Source organism: Macaca mulatta, chromosome 5 (genome assembly GCF_049350105.2).
Source record: "Macaca mulatta isolate MMU2019108-1 chromosome 5, T2T-MMU8v2.0, whole genome shotgun sequence".
Classification (NCBI taxonomy): domain Eukaryota; kingdom Metazoa; phylum Chordata; class Mammalia; order Primates; family Cercopithecidae; genus Macaca; species Macaca mulatta.
In genome coordinates, this window is record NC_133410.1 from 158676765 (window position 1) to 158698863 (window position 22099).

General features: G+C 37.7%; 1 protein-coding gene across 9 annotated transcripts in view; it reads left to right on the forward strand.

Moving 5' to 3' along the window:
• Positions 1 to 22099, forward strand: part of DCLK2 (doublecortin like kinase 2) — a 181310-nt gene that overhangs the window by 14761 nt on the left and 144450 nt on the right. For all 9 annotated transcript variants that reach the window (XR_003729816.2, XR_013417318.1, XR_013417319.1 and 6 more), the window contains exon 2: positions 9480 to 9814. Coding sequence is in view for 4 of the 9 variants with exons in the window: in XM_015139326.3 (XP_014994812.2) it covers positions 9480 to 9814 (335 nt within the window). In the remaining 5 variants the exon portion in view is untranslated. The remainder of the gene's footprint in view (positions 1 to 9479; positions 9815 to 22099) is intronic.

Below are 22099 nucleotides of genomic sequence, written 5' to 3' on the forward strand. Positions count from 1 at the left end.
AATGGATAGACAACCTGTGTTCATGAATTGGAAGATTTAATATTATTAAAATTCCCATAGTTCCCAAAGTGATTTACAGATTCAGTGCAATTATAAAAATCCCAATGGCTTATTTATTTATTTATTTATTTATTTATTTTTAGAGACAGAGTCTTGCCCAGTTGCCCCAGGCTGGAGTGCAGTGGTGCCATCTCACTTCACTGCAACCTCTACCTCCTGTGTTTAAACTATTCTCGTCCCTCAGTCTCCCGAGTAGCTAGAATTATAGGCTTGTGCCACCATACCTGGCTAATTTTTGTATTTTTAGTAGAGACAGGGTTTTGCCATGTTGGCCAGGCTAGTCTCGAAATCTTGGCCACAAGCGATCCACTCACCTTGGCCTTCCAAAGTGTTGGGATTACAGGCATGAACCACCATGCCCAGCCTCAATGGCATTTTTTACAGAAATAGAAAAACAATCTAAAATTCATGCAGAACCACAAAATACCCAAATAGCCAAATCAATCTTGAGAAAAAAGAACAAAACTAAAGGCATTACATTTCCTGATTCCAAAATATATTACAAAGACACAGTAATTAAAACATTTTGATACTATCATAAAAACAGACACACGGAACAATGTAGCAGAACCGAGAGCCTAGAAATAAACTAAAATATGTATGGTCAGCTGATCTTCAACAGGGATGCCAAGAATATACAATAGGGAAAGGACAGATTCTTCAACAAATGGTGTTGGGAAAACTGGATATCCACATGCATAAGAATGAAACTGGAACCTTATACACAAAAACCAACTCAAAATAATTTAAAAATTTAAATATAAGATCTGGAACTCCTAGAAGGAAAACATAAGGAAAAAGTTTCATGACTTTAGTCTTGGCAGTGATTTCTCAAGTATCACACCAAAAGCACCAGCAACAAATGTAAGAAATGACAAGTGGGACTACATCAAACTAAGAAGCTTCTACACAGCAAAAGAAACAATAGAGTGAAAAGGCAACCTACAGAATGAGAGAAAATATTTGCAAATAATATGTCTGACAACGGGTTAGTATCTAGCAGTGGAGATTTTTTTTTTTTTTTTTGAGACGGAGTCTCACTCTGTCGCCCAGGCTGGAGTGTAGTGGCCGGATCTCAGCTCACTGCAAGCTCCGCCTCCCGGGTTTACGCCATTCTCCTGCCTCAGCCTCCTGAGTAGCTGGGACTACAGGCGCCTGCCACCTTGCCTGGCTAGTTTTTTGTATTTTTTAGTAGAGACGGGGTTTCACTGTGTTAGCCAGGATGGTCTCCATCTCCTGACCTCGTGATCCGCCTGTCTCGGCCTCCCAAAGTGCTGGGATTACAGGCTTGAGCCACTGTGCCCAGCCTGCAGTGGACATTTTAAATGTAGAGAGGTTACTGTGCTTCAGTTGTTTAAAAAAATTATGTAAATACATGCATATTGCATTGATTAAAAGGCACATCACATTCATTGGACCACAAAGTGCCCTCGGACTCTTGGTGTTTTAATCGCCTGGAATGGAAAAGATACTGGTGGGTACCTGGTGTCTTCGTCTCCTGCTAGTGCCCCTAGATGCCTTCGGTTGACTTTTGATGGACTGGCATGACCTATGAGTGTCTCAGACCATGCATGAGGCGCTTCAGGAGCCTGACTCTGAGCCTCCCAGGGTCATTCTATGTAAACCGTAACACTGTGTACTTATTTTGCCTAGATGCAATGCAAATGCAAGCCATGAAATGTGTAAGTCTGTTTTGGAAATATGCATTTTCTTCATTAGTTTGACAAACATGTTTTAAGTATCTGTTGTATTCCACGTCCTGTGCTAGGTGTTGGTAATATGAAGAAGGTACAGTCAATTTTTTGAGGGAGCTTCTAGTCTAGGCAGTGGCTTGTAACCAGGGACTGTTTTCAGAGTAATTTGTGAAATGGAAACACCTTACCCACGTGTTCAGTTCACACTCACTTTCCAGTGATTGTATTAGTTGAACTGGGGTGAGGCTTGGGCGTCTGTACTTATGCGACAAAATCACCTGATTTTTAAAGACATTCTCCACTAAGAACCACTAGCAGAAACAAATAATAAATTGTGATTATGAGAAATTAATACGTTGTAAGCTCAGTACAAAAAGAGCAGCAAGGAGTGACATAATTTTTGTTTTTTAATTATTAACTATAAAATACCTACAGAAAGTTCATAAAACACACATAGCAAGAATTATGAAGTGAACATCTCTGTGACTGCTAGTCATGTCAAGAAATAGAATATTGCCAGCATCGGAGAAGCTCTCCCTGTGTCCCCTCCCAGTTATGTCTTCTCTCTCCCACGGCAACAATAGCCTGACTCTTGCTTTTCTTCATGTTTTACCATCTGTGAAGGCATCCTTAATCGATATAGTTGACTTTTTCTCTTTCAAACTCTGTAGGAATTAAATCATAGTACACGTATGCTTTTGTCATCTTTTGCTCACCATTGTTTATAAAACTCATCCAAGTTGTTGCATATAGCTCTCATTTGTTCATTTTCATTAGTATGTAGTAGTCCATTATGTGACCTCACCACCATCTGTGTACCCATTCTCTTGTTGGACATGTGGGCCGACTCTCATCTTTGGGTATTGAGCAATGCTTCTATGAACATGTGTGTGTATATAGAGTGTCTATGTGAATGAATTTCTCCAGGCTGTTCCTAGAGTGAATTTCTGGATTGTAGAACGTGTGTGTTTTTAACTTAGCACTAGATAATGCCAGCCTAAGTTATTGAACCAATCACTTTTCCCTAGGTGATTTAACCAATTTAAAAGCTTTTCAGTGTATGAAGGTTCCTATTGCTTTACTAAACTCCTTGCCAGAGGTGCTTAATCTTGAAGGGTCAGTGAAAAAGAGACACGGGAAGAGGAGGAAGGTTATTTCCGGCATATAAGAAGGAATGAGAATAAAGAGGGTGTAAGTTTGGAAGGAAATTGCAAGCATGCTGATATGACACTAATATAGAAACCTGCGGGGAAGTGGTGGGAAAAGGGGCTGGAAGTTTGTGATGTGCTGAAGAGTTTGGCCTTCGTTCTAAGGGCAGTAGAGAGACAAGAAAATCAAATACACGTTTTTAAAAAACTTGTGACAGCTGTGTGGAGGATGAGGCCCAGATAGGGGGCACTTTACTACTCTAATCCAGAAAGAAATGAGAGAAGGCAGGGTAGAAGGAGTTGGTTTCCAGAAGGGTTTAGACCAAAGTCACCAGTTCTCCTAATTCTGTTGAATGTGAGGGAAGGGCAGTGAAGAAGAAGCTTGGTTTTTGCTTAGATGACTGAATAGTGGTTATTCCGTTGAATACGTGGGGGACTTCAGGAAGAGGAGAGTGTGAGGTCAGGGTGGCAGTAATGGAGAGTGAAATTCGTTTTAGACATGTAGCATGTGAGATATTCCTAGATTATCTAGAGAGAGATGTTCTGTTAGTGGGTTGAACCCGAGAAAGATCTAGGCCAGAAATGTCCTCAGTGTTTGATTCCTCACAGTGTAGATGGTGGTTGAAGCCATGGATAAAGATGCAGCTGCCCAGAGAAAGTCTAAGGAGGATGAGGGATGCTGGGTTGGGTGTGGAAAGAGGATCCTGAAAAGCAGACTGCGAAGGAATCTAAAGTAATGTGAAGTAAAGGTAAGGGAAATCATAATGGTAGGGTAAAAAGGATTTGCATGAAGAGGATTAGGGCTGCTGTCCAGCGCCCTTGGAAGACACTGAAGACACTGAGTGAAATTAGACAGAAAATGTGCTCTGCATTTGGCAGTTAGGTAAGAAGTGCTTGGGGATTGGGGCGAGCAGCATTTCAGCTAGTGGAGCCCAGGGAGCAGAAGTGTTGCTGCAGTGGCTTAAGAGCAAAGAGTGGGTGATAAAGTGGAAAAACAGATGAGGACTGACAGTGAATGGAAGCCAAAAGCACATTAGGAAGAATAGAGTCAATGGGGTGGGGCTGGGCGGTTCATGTGTTTAAGGTGGGACACACTTGTGTATAATCCTATAGAGAGGGCTGGAGGAGAGAGGAAGAATGGCCTTAAAACCTCAGCAGGAGGGGAGGGAAGGACCCACATCCTGTTAGAGGGACTTAACTTTGAATAGGAGGATAGCACTCTGTCACTGAAAGGAAAAGGACGTGGGAAAAATGGGCACAGATGGAAATTGAAAGTTTCTAGCCTTTTTTTTTTTTTTTTTTTTTTTGAGACAGAGTCCCACCCACTCTGTCACCCAGGCTGGAGTGCTGTGACGCTGCAACCTCTACCTTCCAGGTTCAGGCGATTCTAGTGCTTCAGCCTCCAGGGAGCTGGGATACAGGCTTGCACCACCATCTGAGGCTAATTTTTGTATTGTTTAGTAGAGACAGGGTTTTACCATGTTGGGGAGGCTGGTCTGGAACTCCTGGCCTCAAATGATATGCACACCTCAGCCTCCCTAAGTGTTGGGATTACAGGCATGAGCCGCTGTGCCTGGCCGGAAGTACCTAGCTTTTAATTACCTCTTTCTTCTTGAATAAGAGGCACTTCATTTGGTTAAGGATGAAAGTTAATGGCCTTCTAAACATACACCCAACCAAATTGTATTACATAATTGTAAACACTGAGTCAACCTACTAAATATGCAGTAATGCAAAGTGTCTTTGAATGGACATCAAAGGTAAAAAGCCATAGCTGTGCCTCTGGAAAGAGTCTTACAGGATACTGAAGGAACACTTCCTATTCCATTACCACGTGTGAAAACAGTTAAGTTTTATAACCACCTTACGCTTTTATTTATCCTCTTTCTATACAGAAACCAAAATCCTCTTTGTATATAGTACTCATGATCAGGATTTGCAAAAATGATTTCCCCTTAATCTTTTATGGCCAAAGAACTTAGAGAGAAGGCAGAGAAAGGAGAATGAATATGGATATGTGTATCTAAATTCCCTTTAGCCAAAGACCACTGGGAACACACATGTAGTTGAACAAGTTGGGTTTATTACTTGTTGCAGTGAGGAAGAACACACCTTATAAGATACCATGTGGTGTCTTAGTAAGAGGATATTAGAACCTATCATGGAATTTGGGCTCTGGCTGGGTAATATTAGGGAGGATCTAAGGAAATGGGGGCTTACTCTGTCTTGGATGCTGTCAGAAGGCAGGACAATCCTATGAATGGGTATCTCTACAAATCTTATAGGAAGGGCGGACTAGATTGAGGAAAAAGCTATGGTGGTAAAGAAATGACGGTCACTCACTTAGTGCAAGAGGGGGATGTTTGGTATTGTGGATTGCACAGTGACCTTGTTTTTGTGTCACTTTATCATAAAGTTTTAGAGTGACTTCATATGATATAGTCTGTGAGATTATGTCCAACAGAAGAACAAAATAGCTTGATTCTGAGTGACAGACCAGCTTGTAATAATGTTGAAGTCTAGCTATGAAAGTCAGCTCAGTTCTGGGACTGCTTTGTCTACTTATGAAAAAATACATAGGCATGGTCCTAGTTGAACTCGTAATTTATATTTTGTTAATTTTTTTATTTCAATAGCTTTGGGGGTACAAGTGGTTTATAGTTACACGGATGAATTGCCTAGTGGTGAAGTCTGAGATTTTAGTACATCTGTCACTTTGTTTTGGTAAGTGCAGTTTTAACATACATTGGCAAGAGTTTAACAAATTCTCTCATTCTGTGGGGTTTTTTCTTTTCTTTTGGCAGAGTCTCATTGTTGTCACCCAGGCTGGAGTGCAGTGGCATGGTCTAGGCTCACTGCAGTCTTCGCCTCCTGGGTTCAAGTGATTTTCCTGCCTTAGCCTACCACGTAGCTGGGATTACAGGCGCCTGCCACCACGCCCGGCTAATTTTTATATTTTTAGCAGGGACAGAGTTTCACCATGCTGGCCAGGCTGGTCCCAAACTCCTGACCTCAGGTGAGCTGCCTCCCTCGGCTCCCCAAAGTGCTGGGATTAGAGGCATAAGCCACTGTGCCTGGCCTCTCACACTGTTATGTTTCATTGGTACATTAAGGTTTAATACTTTAGGATGCAGGATGTACTTTTTCAGCTATGTCCTTGTGAGAGTGGAAGAAAAGGGAGACCTGCAAGTTGGCAAGGGAGTCACAAATCTTAAACAAGAATCCGTACAGTAGCAAGAATCTGTGTAGGGGGAGGCCAATGGCTTCTAATCAGTCTTGGAGGTGCATAGTGTCTAACCAAGAATGATTATTGATTTCTTTTTAATAGAGACCGGGTCTCACTGTGTTGCCCAGGCTGGGCTTGAACTCCTGGCCACAAGGGATCCTCCCTCTTCGACCTCCCAAAGTGCTGGGATCATAGGCATGGGCCATTGCACTCAACCTGATGGATTAACATCAAGAGTTGTAACTAACTGCGCAGGGAACCAACATCCTAAGTTCTTTTGTCAGCATATTCTCTCTTTGTAGGCAAATCTATATAAGAGACAAAATTACAATCTGCAGATTGTTTGATTTGGATGGGGACATTACAAGACAAGCTAGCTTGGGTATCTTGATGGGTGTTGTCGTCAAGGTGTATGACATCTACACTTTAGGGATTTGTGTGGCCAGTACACAGAAACACAGGTCTGACCCTAAAACCATGTGCTGAACCTATATGCTATAATGTTGAATGCCAAGATTACTAACGTGGGTTTCATACCATGTCAGCACCTAGCATGAGAACTTGTGCATAGTAGGCACTCAGTGCACATTGTGAGGAGTTGTCTAAGCTTAAAGGACATAGGGCCATGGGTACGGGGAAGAGGGTGAGGCTATTGAACTGTTAGTTGTGTCTGCCATGGATGTAGAGAGCCCTATCTTATAGGCATTTGCCAACCTTGTAGGCATTTGCCAGCCTGGCTCAAAACTTTAATACATGTTTATGGTGGAACTAGTCTATAAGTTTGGTTTGTGTGCTTTATAGGGACAGGGTCTTGCTCTGTTGCCTAGGTTGGAGTGCAGTGGTGAGATTATATCTCTCTGTAGCCTTGAACTCCTGAGCTCAAGTGATCCTCCTGTCTCAGCCTCCTAAGTAGCAAGGACTACAGATGTGTGCCACCATGTCCTGCTAATTTTTGTATTTTTAGTAGAAACAGGATCTTGCTATGTTACCCAGGACAGAACTCCTGGCCTCAAGCAGTCCTCTTGCCTTGGCTTTCCAAAGTGCTGAGATTACAGGCATGAGGTACCATGCCAAGCCTACAAATTTTTAATGGAAACATTATGAAGGGAAGGAGGGAGAATGGGAAGGAATTAAAATTTATCTGTAATTGCACAAAAACAAATTAAGGAGCTTCCTTTACCTACTTCATTCTGACATTTGGAACCTGTATAAGGAAACAAAACACAGAGAAATTTAAGAAGCAGCTCTCCGTGTGGATATGTCAATTGTGTAGAGACAGGTTGACCAAGGAAATCTGCTATATGAAATTTGCTCTTTTGTTTCGTTTTTCATTGTTACTCTTTATATAGGGATAGGCTTTCCCCTAGCTGACTTACTACTTATCCCTGCCCTTTTTTTTAAAAAAAAAATTACCTTCTTTTGCTAATATTCTTTTTTCTCTTTCATCTTATATTTTGAATCAGAATATAGACTTAAAGTTTTATGATAGGTAAAAATAGTAAGAGCTTTTTGATGTGAGAGTTGCTTTCTCTATGAGGTTAAAGCAAAATTCTATTTTGCCCGTTAATACATATGTGTAGTTATAGTTAATTTTGTTAAATTGATAACTGTTTTTGAAATTATATGACATTTTCCCAAGTGATCGTACTGTGAAAAATGATTTAGATAAGCCTATAGAGATGAAAAAATCTCTAAATGGTGGTGGTTGGGCTAGATTTCACTTTACTGGTGTAGAAACAGTGTTAAAGCCTGTGATTGGTTCCCCAGTTATCTTGGGCAGTGCTCTAGTTATACCCTTAGATAGAAGACCATGCTCCTCTTTTTAAGCCATTCTTGGGGCCAGGCACTGTGGCTCATGCCTTATAATCCCAACACTTTGGGAGGCCAGGGTGGGCGACTCGCTTGAACACAGGAGTTCAAGACTAGCCTGGGCAACATAACAAAAACATTGTCTCTACTAAAAATACAAAAATTTGGCCAGGCAAAGTGGCATGCACTTGTAATCCCAGCTACTTGGAACGCCGAGGTGGGAGAATCACTTGAGTCCAGGAGGTTGAGGCTGCAGTGAGCCATGATTGCGCCACTGCAGTCCAGCCTGGGCAACAGAGACCCTGTCTCAAAATAAATAAATAAATAAATAAAATAAAAATAAAATCTTCTTGTATGCCTGATCTGTTACTGAATTATTCATGTACCTTCGGAGGCTCTAAAATTCTCCATTAATCAGGATTTCAAGAACATTATGATAATAGTTTAATATGAATATTAATAAGGTTTTTCTCAGGAATTCCCTTTCACTATTTTGGTTACTTCTGTTTTAAGCATTTATAATATTTCAGGTTCATATTAATATTATTAATGATGAGTGTTATACTGAATATGTGAAAAAATAATGGATTCTTTTTAGAAAAACTTTAGTATAACCCTGTTATCTTGTGTGTCAAAAAGTCAAGAATGTAAAAACATGGGGTGATTCTGACTTTCCTAGAAGAAAAATTGTGGTATCTTAACATAAAATTTTTGGAAATTTTGGAACGTAAAATATCAGTAAGCATTGAATTAATAAGCCACTTGGCAAATAATACAGCTCTTATGTTGTACTTAATAAAAATTAAGCAGAAGGTTTCATGACTAATGAACACATCATTTTAACTACTTCAGGTCCTCTTCTGTTTAAGTAGTTACAGAAAAGTGTTGTATATTTAAAGAACAGTTATTTTAAATTTACATTCTGTAAGAAGAAAAGTGGCTGAAGTTTATTTCTTTGAGCTGCCAGAACTCTTCCTTAATGTTTATGGTGCTTCATTAATTTAGTGCGTGACCTTGTACCTGAGTATAATTGAGTCAGCTGTGTGAAAATGTTGTGATTATTCTTTGATTAGAACTGAAATCTATAATTAGAAGCAAGATATTTTTATTTCCTTATATCAATATGTTCTGATATAATTATTTCTACCAGAATGAGATTTTTTTAAAACCAAATTAATAAATAGGAGGTTTTGGGAATCAGAAAGTACTTTAGAATTCAGCTGGTTCAGCCACTTCAGTTTATTGCTGATGATACTGAGGACCAAAGTGTGGAGAAATGAATTATCCAAGGTGACACATTTGGCCAACATATTTGGTCCAGTGCTTCTCGCCCTGTAATCCTTGTTATTCTCTCAAAACCAATCTAGCCTATTTAAAAGAGAGGGAGGTGGGAGAATGCCAAAGGAAAAGGGTGAACATCCCCTTTTAGTGAACCTGCTAAGGTTAAGGGTTCACTTAATGGGTCTCCAGCATCTGTTCTTTAGACTAAATGCTTCTATGGTAGAGATATTCATGCTAATAGAATCAAATTTTGGTTTTTAGGTGAGAGCTACGTGTGTGCATCCAATGAACCATTTCGTAAAGTCGATTACACCAAAAATATTAATCCGAACTGGTCTGTGAACATCAAGGGTGGGACATCCCGAGCCCTGGCTGCTGCCTCCTCTGTGAAAAGTGAAGTAAAAGAGAGTAAAGATTTCATCAAACCCAAGTTAGTGACTGTGATTCGAAGTGGAGTGAAGCCTAGAAAAGCCGTGCGGATCCTTCTGAATAAAAAGACTGCTCATTCCTTTGAACAAGTCTTAACAGATATCACCGAAGCCATTAAACTAGACTCAGGAGTCGTCAAGAGGCTCTGCACCCTGGATGGAAAGCAGGTAAGATGCTTCTAGCTGCCAGCTCTCCATCTGACTTTTAAACTCCCTGTGCCATGGTGGCCACATAGTCAACAATAGAAATTTAGTAGCCTGCTAGAAATCCTTCTAGGAGTCCTACTTGAGAAGAGAGTGTGTGTGTGTGTGTGTGTGTGTGTATGTGTGGGTGTGGGTGTGTGTATGTAAAATTAACCTTTTTTTGTGAAAAATGTAAGTGACTCACAAGTGAGTATAGAGAAGTCTATCATATACTTCTTTTGGTTATTGGAAGGAAAATGTAAATTTCTGAGGGAAAAGTTTAAGTTGAGGAGACACCCTGTGTTAAATGGCATGTCGTCTAGTTATGAATAAGAACCACTGTTGATTCGTAAAGTCGTTATGGACTTGGGTATCACAGGAGTCAAAGTTAAAAGTATTTAACATTCTTAGAAAAGCCTTTTCTTCCCCACTTATATATAATAGGGAAAATGTATTTCAAAAGACAGTACTTTTATAGGAATGTCCGTAAAAATTTCATAGGGAGCACTGGAGGTAATTAGTCAGCATTTTTGAAAAATGAAAAATTGCACAGGAAAAAGCAATTTAAATTATGGCAACAATGTATCAGGGAATCTAAGGGACAAAAAAAGTTGGCATATTGCAAGAACACATGAATAGAGTTATATAAGAGTTGAATTTTGCTACAATCAGATTATCATTGCTAAAAAGAAGCCTGGCTTCTGAAGTGTATTTCCCCCCAAATTCCATAAAGTTAAATTGTTTATATTTACATTGTAGTAAAATTATAGTTTCCAAAATTAAATTTGTTTCTTTGTTCCATTTTGCCTCTTCCCTGTAACATACTTAATTTATTTTGAAGTGTTTGGCTCTTGAAGTGCTGAGAATGAATAATATAAAACACTAAGCAGTGTCTTTGGGAAAAACACAATCAAATTAGTCTCCAATTTTCTAAGACCAGATCTAGTTAGTACAGTGCTTGCTGAAACATTAACAATTTAAAAAAATATATGTTCTAAAGATTCCAGTAGATTATGGTAAAATTAGAATGACATTTCTGATTAATTAATGAGATACATGGTGCCTCACAGCCACCTGCCCCCAAACGTGTGTGAATGATGATAGACACTTTGTACAATTTAGTGAATAGCACAGTACAACACAAAACACCTTAAGATTTACTCTGCAAGTAAGTAAAAATAAATTAGGCCAAGGAAAAAGGTATTTGACAAATCAAATAGTTGGTTATTGCTGGGCACAGGGAAGACACATATAGAGACAAATATTTAAGATACCTAACCAAAGAAAAAAATCTCAACTCACCAATTTAGGGGGAAAAGGCATGTAAACAGTAAATACAGGTGTGATTTGAAAAATTAGAGCTCAAATTTGGAAATCTCCAAATGAATGACATTCAGGAAAAATGTAGGTGAAATAAAAGAAGTTGTAGTCAGGTGTGGTGGTGCACTCCTGTAGTTCCAGCTACTTGGGAGGCTGAAGTGGGAGGATCCTTTGAACCCAGGAGTTTGGGGCTGCAGTGAGCTATGATTGTGTGACTGCACTCCAGCCTGAGTGCTGGTGACAAAAAAGACCACATCTCCTTAAAAAAAAAAAAGGAAATCGAGCATCTAAGTAAACTAATTGAAATAATAACCATTGAAATTTAAAGTTATTCACAAAATTATCCTTAAAAAGGCCCCAGACTATACATATAAAAATGTTAACTAAAGCACATGCAACTAAAAATCAACATTTCAAAACAATACAGTGTGATGAATAGGACTTATGCTGGTAATTAAAGGATGGCTTACTATTGAGAAACTTCTTTATTCGTGACATCTATAGGATAAAGCATAATTGCACATATTCATAATCCTAAACAAATGTTGCAAAGGCATTTGATAAAATACTCCATATTCAGTTAAAGATTTAGTAATAAAAACAGGTAAAATTACACTGAAAAAAACAAATTTCTATCTGAAACAACAAGCCAATGTATTACAAAGTAAATAAACACTGGAAATATTTCTGTGACAGTCAGGTCCAAGATAAGGATGCCTGATGGCACCAGTATTCAACATTCCTCTATACATTCTTTGATTTTTACTTATAGTTTACTAGAATTTCAGTAAGAATCTAAATGAGATTTTTTTAGGAGGGGTAGATAGGGAACCTAACAAAGTGATTTTTAAAGTTAATCTGGAAGAATAGGAAAATTTTGGAAATAATGATTAATGGGCTCTGATGCTATTGGATACTAAATCATCATTCTCATACCACAGCAAAAATAAATTCCAGGTGTGTTAGAAATATAGATGTCAAAATGAAACAAAAGAACTAAAAGTATGTCAATAATTATGTTGAAATGGGAACAGATTTTCTAAGCATAAGGTAATGGGAAAATCAGAAAGGGTAAGATTGAATGGACAACATAAAAATGAAAACTTTCTGGATGCCAAGCAAAGGTTTATATGCTTTAATATTGAGTTTAGTAATTTAATATGAAAAAGACAAATGCTACAATGAAAAAGATGAATAGAAGTCTAAACAATTTGAAAAGACAGAATTAGTGAACATTAAAAAATTGTTCAGTTTCACAAAAAGGTGAATTAAAGAAGGGAGATATTTTAATATTTAAAACTGACAAAGAAAATGTTCACTGTTTCTGAATATGCAGTGAATTGGTGTTCTCAAATGGTGATGGAAGTATAAAATTCATAAACTTTATGAAAAGCAATTTGTTAATGTGTATAACTATACAGATGTTCTTACTATTTGAACTAGTAAATTAGCTTTTGGAATTTATCCTAAATGACCTGACATGCAAACATAATTACACAAAAAATTTCATCCCAGAATAAAAGCAAAAAGTTGAAAGCAGTTTAAAAATCCCTAAAGTAAAAAATAGTTAAGTTATATTACCATGGAATTCATATGTACTGGCCATTGAAAATTATGGTTGGAGTAATATTTAAAGACATGAGAAAATGTTAAATGGAAAAAGCAAGAAACAAATTCCATGTAATATTTTCAGTTCTTTGTACAGTTAAATAAGTAGCAGCAGAAGTATTTTTTAAAGCTAATTCAGAAGGAAACAAGATTATACTTGCCATCAGAAATTGAATATTTGCTGTTCTGATATCCATTACTACTTCCTAATGTCTGCTCAAAAACAAAAACTCAAGCACTGGGAAAAAAAAGACTGATCTCAGTCAGATTTTAGAAATTCAAACACATGACTAAATTTTTTTTTCGTGTGCCAAAAAAAGATCTTTTAAGACTTTCGAGTAAAATATTTCCTTGGAAAAATTAGATTTAATTTTTGATAAACACAACATTGGATATTGCATTTTTCAGTGAACTGGGTATCCTTGAAAGCTCTCATTTTCTTGGTGCTGAGTCCATGTTGTACTATATAGGTGAACTTGCTAATCCTCAAAACTTCAAGTCTGTTTTTGGTTGATATAAGTATAAAGGTAACATGAAATCTGCAAACCTTTAAATGAGCAGTGCTCAATTTGATCTTTTTATAATAAAAACATTTCCATGGGTATGCATGCTTGATCTTGGCCAAAAGGCCAAGAAGCAATTCTACAGGTATATAAAACTATCAGCGTTCTGAGAATTCTCAAGGAAAGGACAGCTTTCCTTAGAGGAAGAGAAAGGAATGAGAAAGGAACTAAGATCTGTTGATAAGTTGTCCATGCACAAAATTGTAAACTGTCTGCCTGAATTTTGTTTTTTGCTGGTTACTTCCTACCCAGATTGGTTGTTTTCATTTAATATTTTCCTGATCGTCAACGCAAGGATAGAAATTAAATAACTTTTAGGCAATTCACCATGAACAGTCACTGACTCCGTTGTGACACCTGTGTGAGAATTTTAAGGGGCTGGTTATCCTTTGAGTTGGAAAGCATTCCTGATTGAAGACATGATGATGTGTCATGTGCCAGTAGCATTTATGTGGCTAAAACAGTGTCCCTTGAATCTTTTCTTCCCTCAAAATGGATGAACACATGTTACTGCTAGCAATGACTCCATTTACAAGGTCTGACTTGGTTATTAAAACTGATTAAATTTTATGTCTGTTTATAAAATCACTTCAAATAAAATCATATTTAGGATTTTGTCCATATTCTTGGGTTTTCTTTAGAGCAGTGATTCTCAACCAGGGACAGTTTTGTCCCTAGGGCAGGTATGGCACGGTCTAAAGTCATTTTTTGATTGTTGAAGCTGGGATTGGGGATTCCACTGGCATCTGGTGGGTAGAAGCCAGGGATGGTGCCCATCATCCTACGATGCGCAGGACAGCCACGACATCATCCTTCCTTGTCCATGATATTAACAGTGCTGAGATTCAGAAATCCTGGTGTAGAGTAAGTGAGCTGATTCAAAAGAAAGTGCTGCTTGTTTGAATAAGTATTAACTTTGTTATTAGGCCATATGCTAAGCTTTATTTCAGAATTTATAGATGTCCTGATAGTCTCTCTGTCCGTTTCTTACCTATTCATGTGATTGATGCAAGATTGTTAGAATGTCACGGTTTGTAGGGTCTTTTTTTTTTTTTTTTTTTTTTTTTTTTGAGACAGAATCTTACTCTGTCACCCAGGCTGAAGGGCAATGGCAGTCTCGGCTTACTGCAGCTTTGACCTCCTGGTCTCAAGTGATACTCCCATTTCAGCCTCCTGAGTAGCTGGGACTACAGGCACATGACACCATGCCTGGCTAATTTTTGTGTTTTTGTAGAAATGGGGTTTCCTTGTGTTTCCCAGGCTGATCTTGAGCTCCTGGGCTCAAGCGATCCACTTACCTTGGCCTCTGAAAGTGCTGGGACTACAGTCATGAGATGCTGCACGCCCAGCCAGTTTGTAATCTTTATTGTCATAGATTTAAATCTATTTGTTTTCATTGTGTGAGGCTGATCTATGACTGAGTAGCACAGCTTTGCAGGGGATTAAAGACATCCCAAATGGTTTTACTGAGAATTGAAAGTGAAGTGTAAGGTTAGCTGGGCATGGTGATGCTCGCCTGTAGTCCCAGCTATTAGGGAGGCTGAGGCAGGAGGATTACTTGAGCTCCAGTGTTCGAGGCTGCAGTGAGCTGTCGTTGCACCACTGCATGCCAGCCTTGGGGACAGAGTGAGATCCTGACTCAAAAAAGAGAATGAACAAAGGCCGGGCACGGTGGCTCAAGCCTGTAATCCCAGCACTTTGGGAGGCCGAGACGGGTGGATCACAAGGTCAGGAGTTCAAGACCAGCGTGGCCAATATGGTGAAGCCCCGTCTCTACTAAAAATACAAAAAAATTAGCCAGGCATGGTGGCACATGCCTGTAATCCCAGCTACTTGGGAGGCTGAGGCAGGAGAATCGCTTGAACCCAGGAGGTGGAGGTTGCAGTGAGCCAAGATTGCGCCACTGCACTCCAGCCTGGGCGATAGAGCGAGACTCCATTAAAAAAAAAAAAAATGAATATGAAGTGTGAGGAATCATTTAATCTCGTGAGTTTTCAAGTACTGTACTTAATACTTAAAAGTGGTATCATGGTTACTGATTTTCTAAAAACATAATATATAACATATGTTTATAGATGTGATGACCAGAAAACATGATCTGTAAAGAGAAGTCATGGTTATTCTCTACTTAAGTAATTTTATTTTAACTTGCAATTAATTTTGATTAAATGCTTCACTTAAATGCTTTTAAAAATAAAACCTTCTTGCACTTTTGAGTTAAAGGGATTGTATAGGAAAACAAATTTACTTTTTAAATTTTTTGAAAGAGTGACATTCTCATAATAAAATACAGCAGGGAGAATTTTTAAAAATACCTCTATTCTGTTAAGAGATTAAAAGGTCCAAATATAGCTTTTGTCCACGTCTAAAAAAAAAAAAAAAATCTAGCTTTTAGCTTTCCCAGAAACAGCAGTTTTAACATAAAAGAAACGTATTCTGTGGAATTTTGGAACAAGTTGATTCTTGTCATGGGCAAAGGCAAAACAGAATCAGAAATTGCTTGCAGTTGATTCTTTATGGGTAAAATACTTCCAGACTTTGGGACCACTGCCAGCCTTAGGATGCTCACATGCAACAGGTCCTCTTTGGGGAACATGGCAACTCCTTGGAGTGCCTGCTCTTATCAGCCATCTTAAAGTTTATGAAGGTTCCCATCTTCACTTTTAAAAACTTTAGCTATTTTGTGGATACCATAACATAAATAGTATTTATTTTGTACTTTAGCTTTCTGGAATCACATTTTCTAGTGAAGATTCCTTTTTTTGAATCACCTAACCATATTTAGATAAAGCAATCTCTTCTCAAAAGTTGCTACATAAAACTCAAATTGTTGATAAGTATTCACAAACATTTTCTACAATTTATTTAACCTTGTTATAATTTTTCCTTAAAGTAGATAAGGACAGACTTTGGTTTTAATTCTCACACTGCTCCCAATGCATGCAGTTCCTTTTTTTTTGGGGGGGGTGGGATGGAGTCTAGCTCTGTCGCCAGGCTGGAGTGCAGTGGCGTGATCTCGGCTCACTGCAGTCTCCGCCCCCTGGTTCAAGCGATTCTCCTGCCTCAGCCTCCCGAGTAGCTGAGATTACAGGCACGTGCAAGCACACCCAGCTAATTTTTTTTTTCTTTGTATTTTTAGTGGAGACTGGGTTTCACCATGTTGGCCAGGATAGTCTCAATCTCCTGACATCATGGTCCGCCTGCCTCAGCCTCCCAAAGTGATGGGATTTCAGACGTGTAATAACTTTAGGTAATTCAGTAACTTTTAGGCAATTCGCCATGAACAGTCACTGACTTCATCGTGACATCTGTGTGAGAGTTTTAAGGGGCTGGTTTATGAAGTTTGTGAAGGTTCCCACTGTGCCCGGCCACATTTCCTTTTGCAGATGATAGAAATCTAGACAACTGAGTTTTGTCTTACTGGATACATTCGCACCTGCAAAATGTGTAGCCCTGGTCTCCCTCAAGTAATGGAAAATTTATCTCAACCAAGAATTAACAGACTAAGAGCAACTAGTAGGATGTTTCTGTTCAGCAGGAAATACAAGTATAGAAAGGGAGGAAAAATGTTATTTTTTTATTTGATTCCTGATCTAAAGTGACTTACCTTAAAACAAAAGGGGGATGGACGTAGGGCTTAAATCTTTGCTTCTGATGAACTCCTTTTGAAAGAGTAATCTAAAAAGTGTGAAGAAAGAAGGAAATGTTTAGATATCCTTCTTCTTTTTAAGCTTGCATTTTGCCATTTTGATATCCATTGTAAAGCAATTTCCCTTGACCTTAAATATTTTCTCCTTTTTAATGGGGGACTGGAGGAAAACACTGAAATCCTGTCAGTTGCAAATTAGAAGAGAGATTTAGAAGAAACAATTTCAGCTCCAACAAATTATGCAATGTAAAGTGTAGGTGGGATAAAAATGACATCACTGCAAACTCTTTTGTTTCCTTAATTATTCCTTTGATGTCTAAGGGGAGTAATGCATGCAGCATAAAGATAGTGTTAAAATTAGTTATTAAGCTGAAATTTTATGCACTACCAAATTTTGTTATAAAATGTATTTTTCTTGGATTATAGTAATGGTTATCACAATATTTTGTTACATATGTATTTGACAATATGTAGAGTAATAGCTAACCGCTTAATTAGGTAATAGATAACAACTCATAGCTTACTATGCCAGACATTATGTTCATGCTTTATTTTTTTAATATGTGCCTTTTTGAACTTCAGTAGCTTTTAGGACACAGTGGTTTTTGGTTACGTGGATGAATTGTATGGTGGTGAAGTCTGAGATTTTATTGCACCTATCACCTGAGTTGTGTCCATTGTACCCAACATGTAGTTTTTTATCCCCTACCCACTTCCACCCTTCCCACTTCTGAGTCTCCAAAGTCCTTTTTACCATCCTGTAAGCTTTTGTGTACCCATAGCTTAGTTCCCCCTTTTAAGTGAGAACATACAGTATTTGGTTTTCTGTTCCTGAGTTACTGCAGGTAGAATAATGGCCTTTAGCTCTGTCTAGGTTACTGCAAAATATATTATTTCAGTCTTTTTTATAGCTGAGTAGTATTCCATGGTATATGTATATCACGTTTTCTTTATCCACTCATTGGTTAATGGGCACTTAGATTGGTTTCATGTCTTTGCAGTGGTGAATTGTGCCAAGATAAACATATGCATGCAGTGTCTTTTTGATATAATGACTTCTTTTCGTGTGTGTAGATACCCAGTAGTGAGGTTGTTGGATCAATGGGTAGATCTACTTTTAGTTCTTTAAGAAGGCTTTGTACTGTTTTCCATAGAGGTTGTACTAATTTACATTCCTACCAGCATTGTATAAGTGTTCCTCTTTCACCACATCCACATTAGCATCTGTTGTTTTTTGACTTTTTAATAATGGCCATGCTGGTAGGGGTAAGGTGGTAGGTATGTCATTGTGGTTTTAATTTGCTTTTCCTGGATGATTAATGATGTGGAACATATTTTAGTATTTTTGTTGGCCGTTTGTATATCTTCTTTTAAAAAATATCTATTTGTCATTTGCCCACTTATTGATGGGGTTATTTGTTTTTCTCACTGATTTGAGTTCCTTGTAGATTCTGGGTATTGGTCCTTTGTTGGATGCATAGTTTGCAAATATTTTCTCCTGTTGTGTAGGTTGCCTGTTTACTCTGATAATTTCTTTTGCTGTGCAGAAACTTCTTAGTTTAATTAGGTCTCATTTCATTTATTTTTGTTTTGGTTACATTTGCTTTTGGGGTCTTAGTCACAAATTATTTACCTAGGCCAGTGTCCAGAAGAGTTTTTCCTAGGTTTCCTTCTAGAATTTTTATGGCTTCAGGTCTTAGATTTAAATCTTTGATCCATCTTGAGTTGATTTTTGTATATGATGAGGGATAGGGAATCCAGTTTCATTCTTATACATGTGGTTATCCAGTCTTCCCAGCACCACTTACTGAATAGGGTTTCCTTTCCCCAGTGTATGCTTTTGTCTGCTTTGTCAAAGATCAATTGGTTCTAAGAATTTTAGTTTCTCTCTAGATTCCATATTCTGTTCTGTTGATCTGTGTATGGTTATACCAGTACCATCCTGATTTGCTAACTGTAGCCTTATAGTATAATCTGAAGTCAGGTAATGTGATGCCTCCAGATTTGTTCTTTTTGCTTAGGATTGCTTACTTGGGTTCTTTTTTGGTTCTGTATGAACTTTAGGATTCTTTTTTCTAATTCTGTGAAAAAATGACGTTGGTATTTTGATAAGAATTGCATTGAATTTGTAGATTGCTTTGGGCATATGATCATTTTCATAATATTCTTCCAATCCATGAGCATGGTATGTTTTTCCATTTGTTGTGTCATCTTAGATTTCTTTCAGCAGTGTATTGTAGTTCTTCTTCTAGAGATCGCTCATCTCCTTGGTTAAGCATATTCCTAGGTATTTTATTTTATTTTTTGCAGCTATTGTATAAAGGATTGAATTCTTGATTTGATTCTCAGCTTGGTCATTGTTGATATATAACAGTGCCACTGATTTGTGCACTTTGTAACCTGAGACTTTATTTACCAAATTTAGGAGTCAGAGAAATCCTTAGAATTGTCTAGGTATATGATAATGTCATCAGCAAACTTAGATAGTTTGACTTCCTGTTTTCCAGTTTGGATGCCCTTTCTTTCTTTTGCCTTATCGCTCTGGCTGGGACTTCCAGTAACTGTATTGAATGGAAGTGGTAAAAGTGGGCATTGTTGTCCTGTTCCAGTTCTTAGGGGGAATGCTTTCAACTTTTCTCCATTCAGTATAATGTTGGCTGTGGGTTTGTCTGATAATGGCTTTTATTATTTTGAGATATGTTCCTTCTGTGTCTAGTTTGTTGAAGGTTTTCTTTTTTTTTCTAAATCATAAAAGGATGCTGGCTTTTATTGAATGTTTTTTCTGCATTGATTGAGATGCTCATATTGTTTTTTTAAAATTCTGTTTATGTGATGTATCTCATTTATTGACTTGTATTTATTAAATTATCCATGCATGCCTGGGATGAAACCCACTTGACTGTGGTGAATTAACTTTTTTTTTTTTCTTCCCCCAAACAGAGTCTTGTTCTGTCACCCAGGCTGGAGTGCAGTGGTGTGATCTTAGCTCAGTGCAACCACTGCCTCCTGGGTTCAAGAGATTCTCGTGCCTCAGCCTCCCGAGTAGCTGGAATTATAGGCACATGCCACTATACCTGGGTAATTTTTGTATTTTTAGTAGAGACAGAGTTTTGTCATGTTGGCCAGACTGGTCTCTAATTCCTGACCTCAGGTGATCTGCTCGCTTCGGCCTCCCAAAGGGCTGGGAATTACAGGTGTGAGCCACTGTGCCCAGCCGTAATTATCTTTTTGATGTATTGTTGGATTCAGTTTGTTAGTATTTCATTGAGGATTTTTGCATCTATGTTCATCAGAGATATTGGTCTGTAGTTTTCCTTTTTGTTATGTCCTTTTCTAGTTTGGGTTTCAGGGTAGTACTGGGTTAATAGAATGAGTTAGGGTGGATTCCCTCTTTCTCGGTGTTTCAGAATAGTTTCAATAGGATTTGTACCAATTCCTCTTTGAATGATAGAATTTGGCTGTGAATCTGGCCCTAGGCTTTTTTTTTTTCTTTTTTGGCAGTTTTTGTATTGTTGATTCAATGTCACTACTAGTTACTGGTCTGTTCAGGATTTATATTTCTTTCTGATTCAAGCTAGTAGGGTTGTATGTTTCCAGGAATTTGTGCATTTCCTCTAGATTTCCACGTTTGTATGCATAGAGATGTTCATAGTAGTCTTGAATGATCATTTTTATTTTTGTTGTGTCCGTTGTAATGTTTCTATTTTCATTTCAAATTGAGTGTATTATTGGTTAATCTAGCTAATGGTTAATTTTTGTTTATCTTTTCAAAGAAATAACCTTTTTTAATTGATCTTTCGCATTGTCTTTTTTATATCAATTTCATTTAGTTTTGCTCTGATCGTTATTGTCTATTTTCTTCTGCCAGTATTTGGTTTAGTTCTTATGTCTCTAGTTCCTTGAGGTGTGACATTAGGTTGTCAATTTGTGATCTTTCAGATTTTTTGATATGAGCATTTAGCTCTGTAAACTTTCCACTTAGCACTGCTTTTGCTGTATCCCAGAGGTTTTGACAACTTGTGTCACTATTATTCATTTCAAAGAATTTTTAAATTTCCATTTTGATTTCAGTGTTAACTCAAAAATTATTCAAGAGAAGATTGTTTAATATCTGTGTATTTGTATAGTTTTGAGGGTTCCTTTTGTAGTTAGTTTTATTCCATTGTGGTCTGAGAAGATACTTGAAGTAATTTTGATTTTTTAAAAATGTATTAAGATTTGTTTGGTGGCCTATCATATGGTCTATATATCTTGGAGAATGTTCCATGTACTTATTAGAAGAATGTATATTCTGTAGTTATTGGGTAGAATGTTCTGTAAATATCTGTTAGGTTCGTATGTTCTAGAGTGTAGTTTAAGTCCACGTCTCCTTGTTGACTTTCTGCCTTGATGACCTGTCTAGTGTTTTCAGTGGAGTGTTGCATTCCCCCACTGTTGTTGTGTTGCTATCTCTTTTCTTAGGTCTAGTAGTAACTTTTATGAATCTGGGAGCTCCAGAGTCAGGTGCATATATATTTAGGATTGTAATATCTTCCTGTTAGAGTAATCCTTTCATCATTAATGAACTTCTTTGTCTTTTATTTTTACCATTGTTGCTTTAAAGTCTGATTTGTCTGATACAACAATAGCTACTCCTGTTTGCTTTTGGTTTTTATTTGTGTGGAATATATTTTTCTACCCCTTTACCTTTATAAGAATCCTTACATGTTAGATTAGTCTCTTGAAAACAGCAGGTATTTGGTTTGTGAATCAAAAAAAAAAAAAAAAAAATTCCACTCTGCCAATCTGTATCTTTTTAGGTAGTGTGTTTATACCATTTACATTCAGTGTTAATATTGAGAATGTAAAGTACTGTTCCTGTCATCATGTTGATTATTACTTAGATACTTTTATTAATCGTGGTATTTTTTTTATAGGCCCTGTGAGTTTTATGCTGTCAAGAGGCTCTATTATGGGGCATGTTGACCCTTTGTTTCAAGATTTAGAACTTCTTTTAGCATGTCTTGTGGGGCTGGTCGGGTAGTAACATTTCCATAGCATTTGCTTGTCTGAAAAAGACTTTATTTTGCCTTCATTTATGACACTTAGTTTTGCTGGATTCAAAATTCTTGGCTGACAGCTATTCTGTTT